We start from the raw sequence: 17568 nt of genomic DNA on the forward strand, positions 1-17568 counted from the left end.
GTGTACAAGTGGTATCCAGAGACTCACCCTGTGAAGAAAATGGCAGAAGGAACTAGATCTAATCAACTACAAGAGGGGCACAACTCAAAAAAGCTATGGAGGCTACCGATGCTCAATACCAGGAAATGAAAAAGGCTACAAATGAGCAATATCAAGAAATAAAAAAATCGAATGAGGCTAGGTTCTCTACTGTAGACAACGACATGGCAACCCTCAAGAGACAAAATGAAGCCATAGTACAACAACTGGCCATTCTTACTGTGGCAATGCAAAAGAAAAATCCTAGCAACAGCTCCAATACGGACTCAACTGATGGAGCTCAACCTAGGGATGAAACGGGTAGTCTACAGCTGCAGCAGCACCTGCATCAACAGAACTTTCAGCAACAACAGCAGGCTTTTCAGCAACAGAATTTTCAGCATCAGCAACAGCCCTTTCAGCATCACTCTACCCTTTCAGCAGATTTATACGGGGTTATGGGGGTATTGCAGCTCCTCTTACCCGAATGCTAAAAAAAGATGGATTCCAATGGACGGAGGAGTCTAAGCTGGCTTTTGACAAGCTTAAGGAGGCGGTGACACAACCTCCGGTGTTAACGCTACCCGACTTCACTCTACCTTTCACAATTGAGTGTGATGCATCGGGAACGGCTGTAGGGGCAGTTTTAATGCAAAAGGGGCAACCAATTGCATTTTTCAGCCAAGCTCTAAAAGGAAGGTCACTCTTGTTGTCTACCTATGAGAATGAATTATTTACAATAGTGTCAGCAGTCCTTAAGTGGCGACCCTACTTGTTAGGGAGGACTTTTGTAGTTAAAACTGATCAACAGAGTCTTAAACACCTGCTGGACCAAAAAATTGGCACTCCCATGCAACAACGATGGATCACCAAGCTCCTAGGCTATGATTTTATAGTGGAATACAAACGTAGAGCTGAAAACAGGGTCGCGGATGCCCTGTCCAGAAAGGACAAGCAGGAAGAAGGGACTTTAATGCTACTTACTTTTCCTAATGTAGATTGGATTGAGGAATTAAAAAACGCTTGTGAAGCTGATGGGCAACTACAGGCCATGTTACAGAGCTGTTTGGGGGCCAAATTGAGCTCTAATTACACTGTCAGGGAAGGCTTATTGCTGTTCAAGAATAAACTCTACATTCCCGACAACGTGGAATTTAAAAACAAACTGATGGAGTTAGCCCATAGTAGTCCGTGGGGGGGTCATTCAGGCTACGACAAATCTGTCCACAGAATGAGAAGGGATTTTTACTGGACCGGGATGAAGAAGGATCTTAAACAGTTTATCCGCGCATGTGACTTGTGCCAACGGGTAAAAGCCGACAATTTTTTGCCAAATGGCTTGCTACAGCCACTACCTATACCTTCTCAGCCATGGACCCACATAACCATGGATTTTATTGACGGCTTACCCAACTCTCATGGATACAATAGCTTATGGGTCGTCGTCAATCGTTTGACTAAATATAGTCATTTTGTACCCTTGAAACACCCGTATACAGCCAAATCAGTGGCTGAATCCTTCATGAAAAATATCTTTAAGTTACATGGTTTACCCCAATCAATTGTGTCTGACAGAGATCCTACATTTACTAGTCAATTTTGGCAGGAACTCTTCACCTTACAGGGAGTGCAGATGTCCATGAGCACATCATACCATCCCCAAATGGATGGTCAGTCCGAGGCAGTTAACAAGGCGGTGGAAAACTACTTAAGATGTTTTACGGGAGATCGACCAAAGGATTGGTCACTATGGGTTCCACTTGCAGAGTGGTGGTATAACTCCACCAAACATCTCTCGACTAAAGTCTCACCCTATGAAGCTCTCTACGGCTATCCCCCACCCCGAGTAATGGACTACACCCCAGGCAGTTCACGGGTGGAAACAGTGGATCAGACACTATGTAACAGAGACCAAATTCTCAAAATCCTCAAACAAAATTTACAACATGCTCAAAACAGGATGAAAAAATATGCAGATCTTAGCAGAGAGCAGCAGTTCGAAGAAGGACAGTGGGTATACCTCAGGTTGCAGCCGTACCGCCAAACATCAGTGGTTCACAGGCGGAATCTCAAGCTGGCTCCGAGGTACTTTGGGCCATACAAAATACTGAGGAAGGTTGGGGCCGTGGCCTACACGCTTGATCTGCCGCCATCTTCAAGGATCCATCCTACGTTTCATGTGTCCCAACTCAAGAGGAAGATCGGGTCAAAAATCTCGGCTTTTCCGTCCCTCCCTCCCATCGATGAACATGGGGTTTTCCGTCCGGAACCTGAGGAGGTGCTCAGCCGTCGCATGGTGAAAGTGGGTAATAGAGCTCGGGTAGAGCTTCTGGTGAAATGGCATGGCCAAGATGCCACCGATGCGACTTGGGAGGTGTATTCCACACTCAAAGATGATTTTCCCCACCTTGTGGGCAAGGTTTTTTTATGGGGGAAGGTATGTGACAACCATGGCCGAAGAAGGACTGGTGCGGCGCTGGAGGTCTTGAGGAAGAAGAGACCGAAACCTAAGTATGAAGTGCACGTGGGTGGAGTTTAACTGAAGTGTAGTTCTGAAGTGAAGTCAAAGCTGAAGTGGTGTTGGGAATGAGCGGGCTGGGCCATCTGAGTCCATGAGCCGTGGATTAATTCGTAGGATATGAGTCTGCTGGGAAGTAGTGGGCTGGACCATTCTGAGCCCATTGTCTGTTAGTCATTTACGAGAATTAGTGGGCTGCAGGAGTCTTGGGCTCTCATCTATGTTATTTACTGTTTTTACTTATTTCTTTAAGTTCAGCTCGTTAAGAGCCCATTAGAAGGCCAATGGCCCTTTTAAATTTATGCGGACTATATGTACCCAGATGTAATAGGGTAATGGTATGATTTGAGTAATGAAAAAACCCTAAGCTTTCTTCTTCTATCTCTACGTCCCTATTTCTTCTACCCTGTTTGGAGGCTCTCTCCTCTAAGAGAGTACTTATTCTGCGTGTATTTGATCGGACTTGTTACATTATGTAGACAGAGATATTGTTAGATGGGGGATTATGGAGAGGTTTTCTTTTTGTGAACGGTAGTTGGTCTTAGAATGCATAAGAATTTTGAGATATCTACAATTCCTGATCGCAGTAATCTTTGTTTTGAAAGAGTATTGCTTTCTTATGAGTTCCTGTAATTTTAACTTAAGAATGATGCCCGAAATTTTTTAAGGCAGATTTGGGGAGTAAGATGAGAATTTTGTGTTTTGTTTTGAAGTTTAAAATATTATGTTTTAATATTATTATTGTTTTGGAATTTGAAAAAGGTGTATTGAGATTTGAAAAAGTTGAATTGTTTATTATATTTTGTATGGAGATTTGAAAAAGGTGTAATGATGAGATGAGATGAAATGAAAATTTTGTGTTTTGTTTTGGTTACCAAACCTGCCCTAAGAGTTGTTCTTACTAAGATCTTAACATTGAAACTTGTAGCTTATTAAGAAGAAAAGATCAAAAGTTTTGTTGTTAAATCTTCAATTTTTATCTATAAATTTTCTGATAGAGTTGCAATAAAAACTTGTTCAGAAGAATGCTCTTTACTGGGTGTATGTTGTTCCATATCTCTGGAAGGTTCGAGTATCATGAAGCTGCTGAACTGGTGGAGGAAGTACAATTTGAGGAAGTTGAAGGTCTGTGATACTATCTGCAAAGAAAAGATTTCTGCACTGAGAGAAAAACTACTCCAGTTAGACGATATTTACACATTTGGTTATTGGTTACACTGGTTTTCTCGACTGTAAGTGTTCTTGAAGCTCTTTTATATATGTATATTTCAATGGTGTTTCCTCGAGTTCTTGTGAAAAAACGAGTTGCACTTCATTCTTGTGCCATCATATTGTTGTAGACTCTTCTGGGGATTGACACTAATGTAAAGATGAAGCATTATTTAGCCATGGCCCATGGCATGTCGAGGTTGTGCTGAGCATCAAGTTCAGCTCCATTGAGAAATATTTTTCTTATTCTGAATTGAAATATCTTACGTTTATCCTTTGCAAAAGAATGGATACTTTGATTTTATTTTATTTTTTTATACTTGCTGCAGTTTCATGTGTATGTATTGAATGTGATTATATATAATTTTGAAAGTTATCTGGAAGGATGCTTGCAGCTAGACATTCTGCCTTTGCTTTTATGTTTGTCATGTCTTTCCCTTTTTGGTCAGCATCTTGAAAACTCTGATCGAGCCCATAATAATCAATACAATTCATTGGCAGAAATCTGATCTGGAGGAAAAAAATTCCAATAAACAATTTGTGTTGAAGAAATTGCAGTCACATACCCTTAGAATGTATGACAAAAAAGTACAATAAGAAACTTCTGTATATTAAATTCTGGAGGCTCACTTCCCATGGAGTTGATAACCTTATTTATACATGTTTCTGAACGCTCCTGGATACACAAACAATCTCAATAACGAAAGGCATTTGCCCAACTCAATTTCAATTAATTCTCAATGTGAAAATCATAAAAATTGCTAGGACTAGAGAATCTCAAGGGGTAATCATGGAGGACCCCATGATAGAGGAGGATCCTATCTCAGCTATAACAGGTGATGGGGTTGAGATTTCTGGCTTATGATCGGCTGATGGTCGCTTTCCTTTGTTCACTTGACGAATTTCTTCTACTAGTTTCACTACATCCTGCATGTTTGGTCTATCCTCTGGCATTTTAGTAACGCATGTCAATCCTATTTGTAACATCTCTACCATTTCCTCCTCTATATTAGGATACCTCAAAAGCTCTACATCAAACACTTCTGCTGTCCACTCTTCCCTAACCACAGAATTCACCCACCTTACTAAGTGAACAACCTCATGGCCACCTGTGCTATGTACAGGTGACTTTCCAGTGAGAAGCTCAAGCAGCAGCACGCCAAAGCTGTAGACATCAGATGCATGGGATGATTTCCGGCTGTCTGTTACTTCTGGGGCTCGATATCCTGCAGCCCGCATTGGTGGAGACACGGGGCTTATCAATGCTGCTAAACCGAGATCAGATACACAACCATATCCTCGGGAGTTGAGGAAAATGTTGGAGGCTTTTATATTTCCATGGACAAGTTTGTTCCCACCATTTTTTGTGTGGATATGAGCGATGCCTCTTGCTGCACCGATTGCAATTCTGAGCCGGGTGTCCCAGTCTAATGGAGTCCGGCCCTCCTCTCCTCTTTTACCTGCAATAATTGCAAACATATGATTTGCCAAAGAATGAAACTTATTTTGGAACTGTAAGGATCACAGTAAGTTTTATACAATTTTGTTGTTGGGCATTATGTAAAAGCATTGGCAGATACAGGTGTACAATGTGGTTTCCCTAATTTCAAAGTTGAAATGAGATTTCACCCAAGAAAATTTACAAGGACTTCCTAGCTGAGAGGGTGCTTCTAAGAATCTGACCCCAAAAATGGTATATCAGTTGCTCCATATAGTTTTACCCTATTTTTCTTCTCTTTTTTTTAATGGTCATAACCGACATACAGTAATTTAGAACAGTTAAGCCCCGTTTGGATACAAGAAGTGTTTCTTCTCATCTTATCATTACAACTTTCTCAAATTTCCACACAAAATATAATAAACAATTCAATTTTTTCAAATCTCAAAACAATAATAATATTCTAACAATATTTTATTCAACTTTTAATTTTTATCTTAACTCATTTCATCTCAACTCACTATCCAAACGGCACCTAAGTCTTCTTACAATATCCGACTTTAATCAAGAGTATTCCATTAAAATTATGTTTTTTTTCACTCATCTTAATGTAACTAAAAAAAGATCAGGCTTTATAGGCTGAAAGCAGTGGACAAGGAGAAGTAACACGACAGCAACCATTGTTGACAATTTATAAGAACTTGCTCGGCACCATGGGATCAGCATGAATTTAAGGTCTTAGTAATGCTACTGAACAGGGGAAGAAGAAGAAGAAGAAGGGTTCAACATACCATGCAACATTGCAGACACGCTCCCTTGACCATGGTAATCATACACCACAAGCTTCTCATCCTTCGAATGGTAATATGCCCTTAGCGCGACTACATATTCATGCCTAATACTCCCAACCACTTCCATCTGCTGCACAAACTCACGTTTTCCCACACTCACTTCTTTAAGCCTCTTCACGACCACAGTATTACCATCCTCCAGAGCCGCCTTATATGTTGTCCCAAATACTCCCTTCCCAAGTACTTCAGCAGAGGACATCAACAAGTCCTCCAAATCAAATGCAAGATTATTCCCCTCAAAGAAGGTAAGCTTCTCATTCTTGTCTTGGCTCTCAGAAACCCCTTTCCTTAAAGAGACTTCTTTCTTTGTTTGCTTCTTTGGAACCCCACTTCCATCTCTATTTGAGCAAAGCATCATAACAACGGCACCAACCACAAACAACAGAACAAGTCCAACAATTGTTATTACCAATATTGCTTGTTCTCCAAGTCGTCTCGCTTTCTTCGATGGTTGAGCATTAGGAGGCTGAACTGGAAAAGCAGGTGGAAGAGCGTTTTCCGTTGTAAGATTGTTACCAGAGAACGCAGAACTCGGAAATCTCTGAAGGGTTTTGGGTACACTTCCATCAAGCCTATTGTTGGATAGATTTAACTGTTGCAGACTAGGAACATTGAGATCAGGAATTTCACCCGAAAGTGAGTTGTTGGCAAGATTCAACCCCATGAGATGAGTCAAATTTGAAATTGAAGTGGGGATACTCCCATTAAAGCCATTGTTTGAGAAATCAATGACAGTTAAATTCTTCCAAACTGAGAAATCCAAAGGCAATGGGCCCGTGAACTTGTTGTGTTGAAGATAAACTTTGATCAAGTTTAAGAGATTGGAAAAATCAGAAGGGAAAGGACCTGATAGAGTATTCGATCTGAGGCTTAGAATCTGAATTGCCGATAGGCGACTGAGAGTGTTTGGGGGAATTGGACCACGTAAGCCAGCTCCTGGCAATCGGAGGGCTATGACTCTGGAATGATCATTATTACAGAACACTCCTGTCCAGTTTGTACATACAGAATAGTTCTCAGTCCAATTGAGAGAGTGCGAGTGCGACATATTCCGAAGAAAATCAAGCAATGCTTGTTTATCCTCAACTGGTTCGGTAGCAACGTGTGAGAAAATTGTTCCAAACAAGAATATGAACAAGAGAGATAATTTCCTGTTCATCTTCTCCATCGGTGTTACAGACCAATTGGCCAAGCAAATTTGCAGTTAAAATGAAACAGTCTGCAGAACTTGCTCACATCTACACGAATTTAAAAAGAAGATGGATTAGAATCCGAAAGACAAGACACTCAACATTTTCTAATAAGATAGTCAATAACAGTTTAGGCATTTCATGGAAATATAGTTATAACAGATTGACCTTTATGGATTTCCAGTCATGCTCTATTTTGTCAAAATAAGCAGTTGTAGCTGGAAAAACTGAGTTCAGATTAAGAAATCTGAAATTCAGATTTTAGACATTCCATTTATTTGAACCAAGGGAAAGATACTCTACCAAGCCCAACACAGGTTTTTGTTTCAATTCTAATTTTTCTCACAAACAACAAAATAGACAAGAGACACAAAATTTTCCTTTTTGGCTTTTCCTTTCACTTTCTCATGACACAAACAAAGGATTCGAACAGAAATATCAGAATAGAGTTTAAAAACAAAACACAAAACTTACTTGCTGGCTTCAGATGAGACCAAACTTGCTACTTTGCACAAACAGCATCTCCTGTCTCACTCTTTCCAACCAAATATTCCCAGGTTCAGCTCTCTCCAAAAAGATAAAATTCTGCCGAGCATTAAACCAGAAGCAATTAAAATTTAAAAGGCAGTTAGCTGCATTCTTGGGCTTTGAGAAACAGTTAGCAGAGAGAGAGATCCACTCTGGGACCTCGAAACAATGATGGCATTGATGGTTGATGAGCTGGTATTTACTATTTGCTTGCGTATAAAGCAGCATCACATCACATGCATGCGCGGAAATACTAAACCATTAGATAAATCATTAAGCTAAATCGCTTACTATTTCTATGATATTATTTTCTTTGTAGCGCACGACCAGGATATTGCATGTGGAGGAGGCAGAGAGAGAGAGAGAGAGAGAGAGAGAGAGACAACAGGAGATAATGATGAAGAAAGCTAAGAGGTAGCTACGCAGTTGGTCATTAGCTCCAGAATTCTGCACCTGATGGTTCTTATTCTTCTTTAAGGAAAAATTATGTTGTTTGTAAGTGTTATTTTCCATTTTTTTTATCCTAGCAACTTTATCAAACTGGCCCTCAAGTCGTAGTCTAATAACAAAATTTAGTCAAATTGTAATTGATTTGGGTCGAGTTTAGTTCAAAATTAGACAATTAGATTAAAGAAAAACTGGTGGGGTTGGAATCTGATTCAAATTAGGCTTCATAGTTGGATTCAAAGGATGATTACATAGATAGTGAGTAACTAAAATACACTAATTGAATATATAATTTAGAAAAATTTTACATGAAAATCTTACACCACACACCTCTACCTAATCGATATGTGATTTGTCATTTTTATCATTCTATTAAGATAGAATGACAAAAATAACAAATCACATGTTGATTAAGTGGAGATATGTGGTGTAAAATTTTCTTGTATCATTTCTCTATAATTTATAGTCGGATTGGTCCCCATGATATGCCATCTTAGTGAGTGGAAGAAGATTAAAAAAGGAAATGAAAATAAGAGAAAAGACAAGTTTTAGGACAGCACTCTGCAGTTAGTGATAATGCTATATAATTAGTAAATGCAAATTGGAATTATTTATTTGTTTGCATTAGTCAAGACAACTGACCCTTTGTTTCAAATCTTGTGATAAGTGAACGCGGAAGCTAAGGCCATTGTGCATGATGATGAATCGACGATGATGATTTTCTAAGGGGACATGGTTCTTTTTTTTTTTTTTTACCTTAGTCAAAGTATACACCAAAATCTCTAAGGTCTTGCTTGACAAACATGTTAAAAAATAAAAGGAAAATAAATGAGTTGGAAAATCTTAAATTTTACTTACATGTAAAAATACGATATATTTTAAAGAATAATAATATATATAAAATCTAGGATACGTTGAGATAAGTTAAATTGAATTGTAAACAGTAATATTTTATAGATTCTATTAAAATGAATTTAATTTTGTAGGTTTAAATGTATGAAATATTATGAAATGAATTTAATTTTTTATAAAAAAATTAAAAAAATAATAAATTTTATTAATAACTAATTTGAGATAAATTGAATTTATTGTATAAACTGCCGGTTTGGTAAACAAATTTAGAATTTTAGACGATTGGACTTTAAACTCTAAAATGTGGTCACGCTCCATCTATTGGAATTTGACAGCCACCTACCATAAATGGATGTTCGGCCAATCAAGAACGACGGTCTCTTTGGGGACGTGACAGAGACAGAGACGGACCTAATACAACGTGCGACGTTATTACACGCTACCCTACGGTGTTTCTATCTGACAACCACAACCAACGTGGCCCCGTGGGCCTTCTGAAGTGGTGTACACGTGTGTACGAAAGCCAATCTCTACGGTTCATATTTTGTCGCTACTATCACCGGGTAGTAGGGAAGGAAAATGACAGATGTACGATAAGTTAATGAGAAAAATTTTATTGTCAAGTCAAATCAAATATTTAAATATCATAATTTATAAATAAAATTTTACTATTTATTTAAATGATATGAATAATATATTTTATATACAGACATTTTATATAATTATATTTTAAATTAAGAATATTTTTATAAGTATAAGTAACACTTAATAAATATCTTTATTTCAAAATATGATTTAAAAAATCTATAAAAATAGTTGTGCGTCTCTCGTTACTCTTTAAGAAATAATTAATTGTTCGATTCTATTTACTTTTGCAGAAATATTAGGTCTAACAGTTTACAATCTCACTTGTCTAATAATTTCTTCTAATGTTATTATAAAATGTTTTGTGAACTAATAGATGAATTCATGAGTGAGATCCTATTAAGTACTTATTATAGTTATTAATTATAATAAAAATATATACTTGTTGTTCATACTATTAATTGGTTTGATCAAAACAGTATCATGTATTGCTCTTTTGATTAAATAAAAGTTTGGTTATAAAAAAAAATGATACTAATTTGTGAATTAAGGTGACATGATTAATGCATGTTTTCCCCGCATGCACCAACATGATACGTACGTCTTTTTGGTCACGATCTAGATTTTCAATTCCATCGTTATACATGTGATCATGACTATAATCAATATTATTTTTTAGGTATTTAATTACAACCAAAAAGATTTGGAGCTGATCAAAACATAAAGAATAACGCTCAAAAGTAATCCTAAATTATATATATATATATATATATATATGGTTGTGAGAAAATGAATCATGCACGTAACCTACCTCATCATCATCATGCAACTTCAGAAATTAATATTTAATCATCCAATGTCTATTATTAATGAAGAGTCATGCATGCCGATCTTGGAGTAGTACTTGTAAGTTGCAGCCGCATGAATTTTTTATCTTTTATTTTAATGGCAGAACTATTATAAGTATAGAGTCAACGAATTAATTAAGTTAATTATTTTCCTTGAGTGTGTGGACCATACTTGAACACCATACGATCTCTTTGTTACAAAGTACTTAACCAAAGCTGACATATATATATATATATATTTACCAAGAATTTAATTGAAAACCAAAGATATTGGTGAAAACATGCATGGTGGGGATTTTTTTTAAAAAAAAATTATTTCCACTTGCAATTATTATATTTACTGTATCCACACAATTTTCTTCAACAGCAATCACATTCTATTTCTTTTTTCTTTTTTGCACCATTGGTCAGAGTTTGATTAGGTTGATTTTTTCTGATTGGTTTAAAGAGGACATATTCTTTGAGTTTGACTGGAAAATAGAAGGAAAACACAATATTCCCAAGTTAATTGGTTTTATTTTTATTTTTTCTTTTAAATTTTCAAGCAAACATTTAATTTTTTTTTTTCTCCTCACTCTTGGAACATTTGTTCATCTCGTTTTTATTTTTTACTTTTACTTTTTTAACACATGAGCACTAATATTTTATGTATATCTTTCATTTTTACTTAAAACAAAATGCATATGATATGAATACTCTTAGGGAATAGGAAATCGTTATTGAAAGTCATACGCACCTTTATTAATTAGTTCTTCGTAAGGATACAGCCCTAAGGGCCTAAATAGTGGCCTTTGATCACCAGCACAACCTCAAAGCCCAACTAACAGTGTTACTCATAAAGCTAAGAGTTAATTAAATCTTGCAACTACTGAACATCAACAAAATCAGAGTGGCGCAGCGGAAGCGTGGTGGGCCCATAACCCACAGGTCCCAGGATCGAAACCTGGCTCTGATATTATTTTTGTATAGTTTTCTCTACTGGAGCTCCATTTTTCCTTTTTCTTTCTTCTTCTTCTTTTTTTTTTTTTCTTATCTTTAAAGTAATATTTTCCTGTGATTGATGAACATGAAACAATACAACATTAAATACTTTATAAAAATCTGAGAGAATATATCCCATGCTGTATATGATTTGATGTTATCAGTATAACTGATGAATAGTAATTTCTTTTTTTTTGCATGCCAATAGCTGGTTGGCACAAAGCACATGAGCAGTGTTATATAAATGAGGCCTGTCTTATGCATGAAAAGTATGTACGCACATATATATCTCCTAGCGGCAAAACATCTATAGTACTTGGGGGTGGGCAGTGAGGCCCCGCCCCCCGATCACCCCGCCCCCGCATGGGCAGAAGGGCTACCCCACACCTCACATACAAGGGCATGGAGCAGATTGATCCCGCTACTTCTCTCATTTTTAATGTAAAAACTTTTAATTTTTAATATTTATATAAGTAATTTATATAAATATATTATATATAAATATATACAATTTGTAAAAAACTTAAATTTAACTTCAAGTTAATGGATTACCTTAACCTCCTAGGCCAACCATTATATAGGAGGTCAAGGCAATACAATAGTGATAGTTAGGCAATACATGTATTGCCTAACTATCACTATTGTATTGCCTTGACCTCCTATATAATGGTTGGCCTAAGAGGCCAAGACAATCCATAATATAACTCTAATGAGTTTGTATTTTTTTTAATGTATAAATTTCAATTTATACTTTAAATTATATTATAATTTGAGTTTAAAAATATTCTTAGACTAAAAAAAAATTTAGACAATAGGTTGAGCGGGATGCGGTTTCTACCCCCCCCCCCTCCCGGGTAGGGCGGGGGGCAGGGGGCTGGGAGGGGGTGCCCCCGCCCCGCACCATGCGGGTAGCATCCCTAATAGTACTTTAGGCCTCATTTGTTTTCATAACATATTTCATCTCATCTCATTTAATTATTATAAGTGTCTCAAATTTTCACACAAAATAAAATAAATAATTTTATTTTTTCAAATTTCAAAATAATAATAATATTAAAAAAAAATATTTTAACAATATTTTATTTAAATTTCAACTTTTATCTCAACTCATTTCATTGTAAAAACAAAAGAAATATAATATTACTACTATTCAAACTATTCAAAACTATCACATCATTATTCACAAACTATCCCTTTGATAGTTAGTGAGTAGGCGCCCAAGGGAAGGCCCTTGGCCAAATGATTTTCAACCACCAAGAGAATGAGGACTTGTGAAATCTCATTAGGTTTCTAGAACCTAATGGAGGCGCCACTTGATGCTAATTGCTTATTTGTGGCGAATTATTTTTCGTCAAAATGACTATTTCTTACTAAAATTAGTTTATTTTCATCGTAAATAATGCGTCACTATTGACGAACAACTCTCAACAGACTCAACACCTGCTGAAGTAGTTCCTACAACGTAGGAGTAGGATATGGTGATCTTGTATTTTAGTTATAAATTTCAAGTTAGTGATTGTAATCAAGTATTTTGAATTTTAAATACTCAACGATAGCTAGAACAAAAGCAATAGATTAGGAATTCTGTTATACCAGCAACTTATAAAAACACAGCAATGTATACGTTCACTGCAAGTGAAAAACAAAGATTTTCAAATCTGCTAGTTATCTTGTTTTCTACATGGTATCAAATTGAGCCATTTGAGCCACGTCCTTCCATGTCCTCTCCTTCCTTCCATGTCCTCTCCTTCTTCAACCATGTCAGACACATCTCTTACTACTGTTCCATCTCTTATTACCCCACCAACCATCAATGTTACCAAGCTTTCTCGTGAAAATTATCTAGTATGGAAAGCTCAACTTTTACCTTTCTTTCGTGGCCAAGGTCTCTTAGGCTACATTGACGGCACCACCAACATCCCTTCTAAGCAAAGAATACACATGCCATGACTACATGGTCCAAAAATAACATCAGGAAACCTAAACAAATATCTTATGGTAGTATCGTCCATCCTCTTCCCAGAGCGTTACTAGCTGCAGTCACACAAGAAAACCATGAACCCTCATGCTATACTGAAGTAGCAAAGCATCTTCATTGATGTGTTGCAATGAATCTGAAGTTTGATGCTTTACTCAAAAACCATACATGGGACTTAGTTCCTCCTCATCCTCATGTTAATGTCGTTGGCTGCAGGTGGATTTTTAAAATCAAGAGACGTGCCGATGGTAGTGTCGAGCGCTACAAAGCGTGACTGGTGGCCAAAGGATACCATCAACAACACGTTGTTGACTATCATGAAACTTACAGCCCCGTAATCAAACCAGCAAATGTCCATCTTGTACTATCGATTGTAGTCTCTAGAGGGTGGTGCCTTTGTCAGATCGATATACAAAACTTTTTACTACAAGAGTCACTACATGAAGAGGTTTTTAAGGTTCAACCTCCAGGATTCCAACACCCACAATATCCAAATCATTTGTGTAAACTTAAACATTCCTTATATGGTCTGCAACAGGCCCCCAGACAATAGTTTTCTTGCTTGGCAGATGCTCTCCTGCAACTTGGCTTTGTTGACAATAAGGCTGATTCTTCTCTATTCATCTGTCGTTCTCAATCTCATGTTATATTCTTCCTTATCTACGTAGATGATATAATTATTACTGGATCGGATACACAATTTGTTAACAAATTAATTACTACTTTACACAAAGAGTTTGCAATCAAAGATCTGGGAAATCTATCTTATTTTCTAGGAGTTGAAGCTCTACATTCTGTGGATGGACTTCATTTAACATAGTGCAAGTATGTAGTAGATCTATTGAAGCGGTCTAAAATGGATCGTTGTAAACCGTGTGTTACTCTTATAGCCACTACCTCGCATCTATCCATAAATGATGAAAGCGAATTTGAGGATTCATTTCTGTATAGGAGTATATTGGAGGATTGCAATATTTATCTTTCACAAGGCCTGATATTGCTTACTCAGTTTATCGGGCAAGCAAATTCACTCATAAACCGAAAGTGTCGCATTGGCAGACAGTAAAAAGAATTTTCAGGTTCTTAAAACACACGGTTTTGCATGGTATATTCATTTCACGTCAAAATTCACTTCAGTTTAAGGCCTTCTCGGATGCCGATTGGGCAGGTGACCATGATGATAGACGATCGATGGGTGCTTATTGCATCCTCCTTGGATAGAATCCAATCTCTTGGAGCTGCAAACAGCAGAACATAGTGGCAAGAAGCAGTACTGAAGCAGAGTATAAAGCTCTGGCAAACGTTGCTGCCGAACTTCAGTGGTTACAATTTCTCACGTTGGAACTTGGACTTTAGATGGTTAATCCTCCAGTGTTGTGGTGCGACAATATTGGGGCCACTTATCTGATTGCAAACCCTGTATTTCACGCACAAACAAATCACATTGAAATAGCTTTCCACTTCGTACGTGATCTTGTCGCAAATAAAAAACTCCTAGTTCGATCCATCTCTAGCTGAGATCAACTAGCAGATCTCCTCACCAAACCGCTAGCAGCTACTTGATTCAGATTGTTGTCTTCCAATCTCAGTGTCCGAGATATTCCCCTGAGATTGAGGGGGCATATTGACGAACAAATCTCAACAGACTCAACACCTGTTAAAGTAGTTCCTACAACGTAGGAGTAGGATATGATGATTCTGTATTTGAGTTATAAATTTTAAGTTAGTGATTGTAATCAAGCATTTTGAATTTTAAATACTCAACGATAGCTAGAACATAAACAATAGATTAGGAATTCTGTTATACCAGTAACTTATAAAAACACAACAATGTATATGTTCACTGCAAGTGAAAAATAGAGATTTTCAATAATGCTAGTTATCTTGTTTTCTACAGTCATAAATACTCATTTTTTTTGTAATATAAATATGAAAAAAATGAGATTTCAATTTTGCCAAGGGACACACCACTTGGCAAGCATGCACAAGGCATTAATTATAAAGGTCCACGTCACATATGAGCTATACTCATAAAAGAATGACTAGTTAATAGTATAATTGAAGTCTAATTAATTATAAAGATTATGAATTTTTCTCTCGCAAATTATGAGAAATCTTATATACCATCTATAGTACTTATAAATTTGTACAATACTTTAATAATGTATCTAGCATTAGTCTTGTCCTAGTTTATCCTAATTATCCCATCTCCTTTTTTATTGCACGAGGATAAAAAAATCTAGTAGACCCAAAAGAAGCACTATGGGCTTGGGAAGTATCACAAGATTCTCAAGCAGACTAAGTGATGGTGAGATGCTGTATCAGAATAGCACTTTTTGAGAGAGAGAGAGAGAGAGACAGGTGGCCGCTAAAGTTGAGTGCAAGAATAATATCCCACATACAGTTGTTTAGCTCATGAATTGGTGCAAGCTGACTGGATTGCGTGAAGTATGTGATCAATATTATTAAAAAGAAAGAAAGAAAGAGGAAAAGAGTACTCTGGGTGGGTATCAATTAACCCCATTGATAGTGTTTTGGTCGTCAAATATTATGGGATCAGATAAAATCTATACGTACCACCACCAAATTCAAAAGATCAGAGAGTTCTTCCGATTGCAAATGTGGATTAATATGGTCGATCGACAAGCTGCATCAATCGTCAGATATTAAAACTAGCTAATCTATCATGTACTACTGTTAAAATGCGCATGATCACGATGGTCATGATGACTGCCCTAAAAAGTTTGTTTAATTTTTATTCCTCTGGTTGGCCAAATCCCATGCACATATATATATATATATATATATATATCTTCCTTTGTGAGTGCGTACTATATAATTAAGTACTGGTGACCTGTGAGTGCGTACTATATAATTAAGTATTGGTGACCATATATACAAATATATATATATATATATATATATATATCTTCCTTCGTGAGTACGTACTATATAATTAAGTAGGGGTGGGTTCCGATTCCGATGGAGTCGGAGTTGTCGTTTCCGACCTCTAACTCCGACAAAAGTTGGAGCCGAATTGCCCCTCCAACTCTGACTCTGACTCCGAACTAAGTCGGAGTCTGATTCCGATCGGAGTTCGGAGCTCCGACCTCCGATCGGAACTCCGAATGGAGGTCGGAGCTCCGACATCCGATCAGAACTCTGAACGGTGGTCGGAGCTCCGACTCCGAATTAAATTTCCGAACTCCGTTTAGAAATAAATTTCTAGTTGTTGTTTTCTGTTTTTTTTTTTTTATTATTTAAATTTTGTTGTTCAATTTCGTTTCAGATAGTGAGCAACATATATATATTTTTTAAAAGTGAATCATCTACAAATATTTGGTTTATTCAAGAGTTTTTAATAATTTAAATATTCATTCTGATTTTGTTACTGAATTTTGATTACATCTTTAATTTGTTTTATGTCCGCCTGAAATTTAGCATTAAAAGTGCTCATGACTCATGAGTCGAAAATTACACAAATTTAAAATTTTATAGAAAAGAATGATGGTACGAATTTGTATAATTCGATTAATTTCAGTTGGATAATAAATTATAAACGTTTGAGAGATGATGGATAAGTACTAATAGAAATTATAGAATAAAGAGTACTTATCCCACGTCTTTGCTCGGGATATAACAACATAAATATAACTATATAAATAGTTTAAAAAGTAATAACATGTATGATGTAGCCATAAGTTATAACAGTCTCATTTATAACGTAATAGCAATATGACTTAGCCTTGAAATATAATTACATAAAAATTAAACACGGATTTCACTCAAATGTTTTTTGTTCCATTGGTCATGCCTGAAATGAAGATAGAAAGTTGCAATCAATAGATAAAAAAAAATTGATAAAAAAAAATTGAACACGGTAAAAGAATAATTTGATTCTTACCAAGAAAGGAGGTTCTCTCAACTCCATCCCAACTCTCAAGTGGCGTTCGTTCCAGACTCTCAATCATCGGTAATTATGTTAGAGTTCACAATTATATCTATAAAATCATAAAAAGTAGAAGTTAGAAACATTAAAAATAATTAAATCATCATTTAAAAGCATATAAACTTACCTGATTCAAGCCTATAGCTCTCGGCATCAACGCCAATGGTATCTAGTCC

At 36.5% G+C, this 17568-nt stretch overlaps 1 protein-coding gene and 1 non-coding gene across 3 annotated transcripts; one reads left to right on the plus strand and one right to left on the minus strand.

Annotated features, from left to right (window-relative positions):
- Positions 1 to 4321: 4321 nt before the first annotated feature.
- LOC109010862 (probable inactive receptor kinase At4g23740) lies at positions 4322 to 8184 on the minus strand. 2 transcript variants are annotated; one of them, XM_018991807.2, is made up of 4 exons: positions 8044 to 8176; positions 7699 to 7809; positions 5975 to 7272; positions 4322 to 5205 (listed from the first exon to the last, which is right to left on the minus strand). In XM_018991807.2, the coding sequence occupies exons 3-4, from the start codon at positions 7200 to 7202 to the stop codon at positions 4523 to 4525; spliced, it is 1911 nt and encodes a 636-aa protein (XP_018847352.1). In that variant the 5' UTR covers positions 7203 to 7272; positions 7699 to 7809; positions 8044 to 8176; the 3' UTR covers positions 4322 to 4522. The 2 variants fall into 2 exon arrangements, with proteins under 2 accessions (XP_018847352.1, XP_018847351.1); XM_018991806.2 differs by having other exon boundaries at positions 7699 to 8184.
- A 3183-nt stretch (positions 8185 to 11367) lies between these two features.
- Positions 11368 to 11439, plus strand: TRNAM-CAU. The gene has a single exon. It is a non-coding gene; the product is annotated as a tRNA-Met (tRNA).
- Positions 11440 to 17568: the final 6129 nt, after the last annotated feature.

Source organism: Juglans regia, chromosome 13 (genome assembly GCF_001411555.2).
Source record: "Juglans regia cultivar Chandler chromosome 13, Walnut 2.0, whole genome shotgun sequence".
In the NCBI taxonomy this organism is placed as follows: Eukaryota; Viridiplantae; Streptophyta; class Magnoliopsida; order Fagales; family Juglandaceae; genus Juglans; species Juglans regia.

Excerpts from the sequence above, each read along its gene's own strand:
- LOC109010862 (XM_018991806.2), bottom strand. The coding sequence starts at position 7,202 with ATGGAGAAGATGAACAGGAAATTATCTCTCTTGTTCATATTCTTGTTT. Across the intron at positions 5,206-5,974 it reads CGTGTCTGCAATGTTGCATG|GTAAAAGAGGAGAGGAGGGC; the intron begins GTATGTTGAACC and ends CAATTATTGCAG.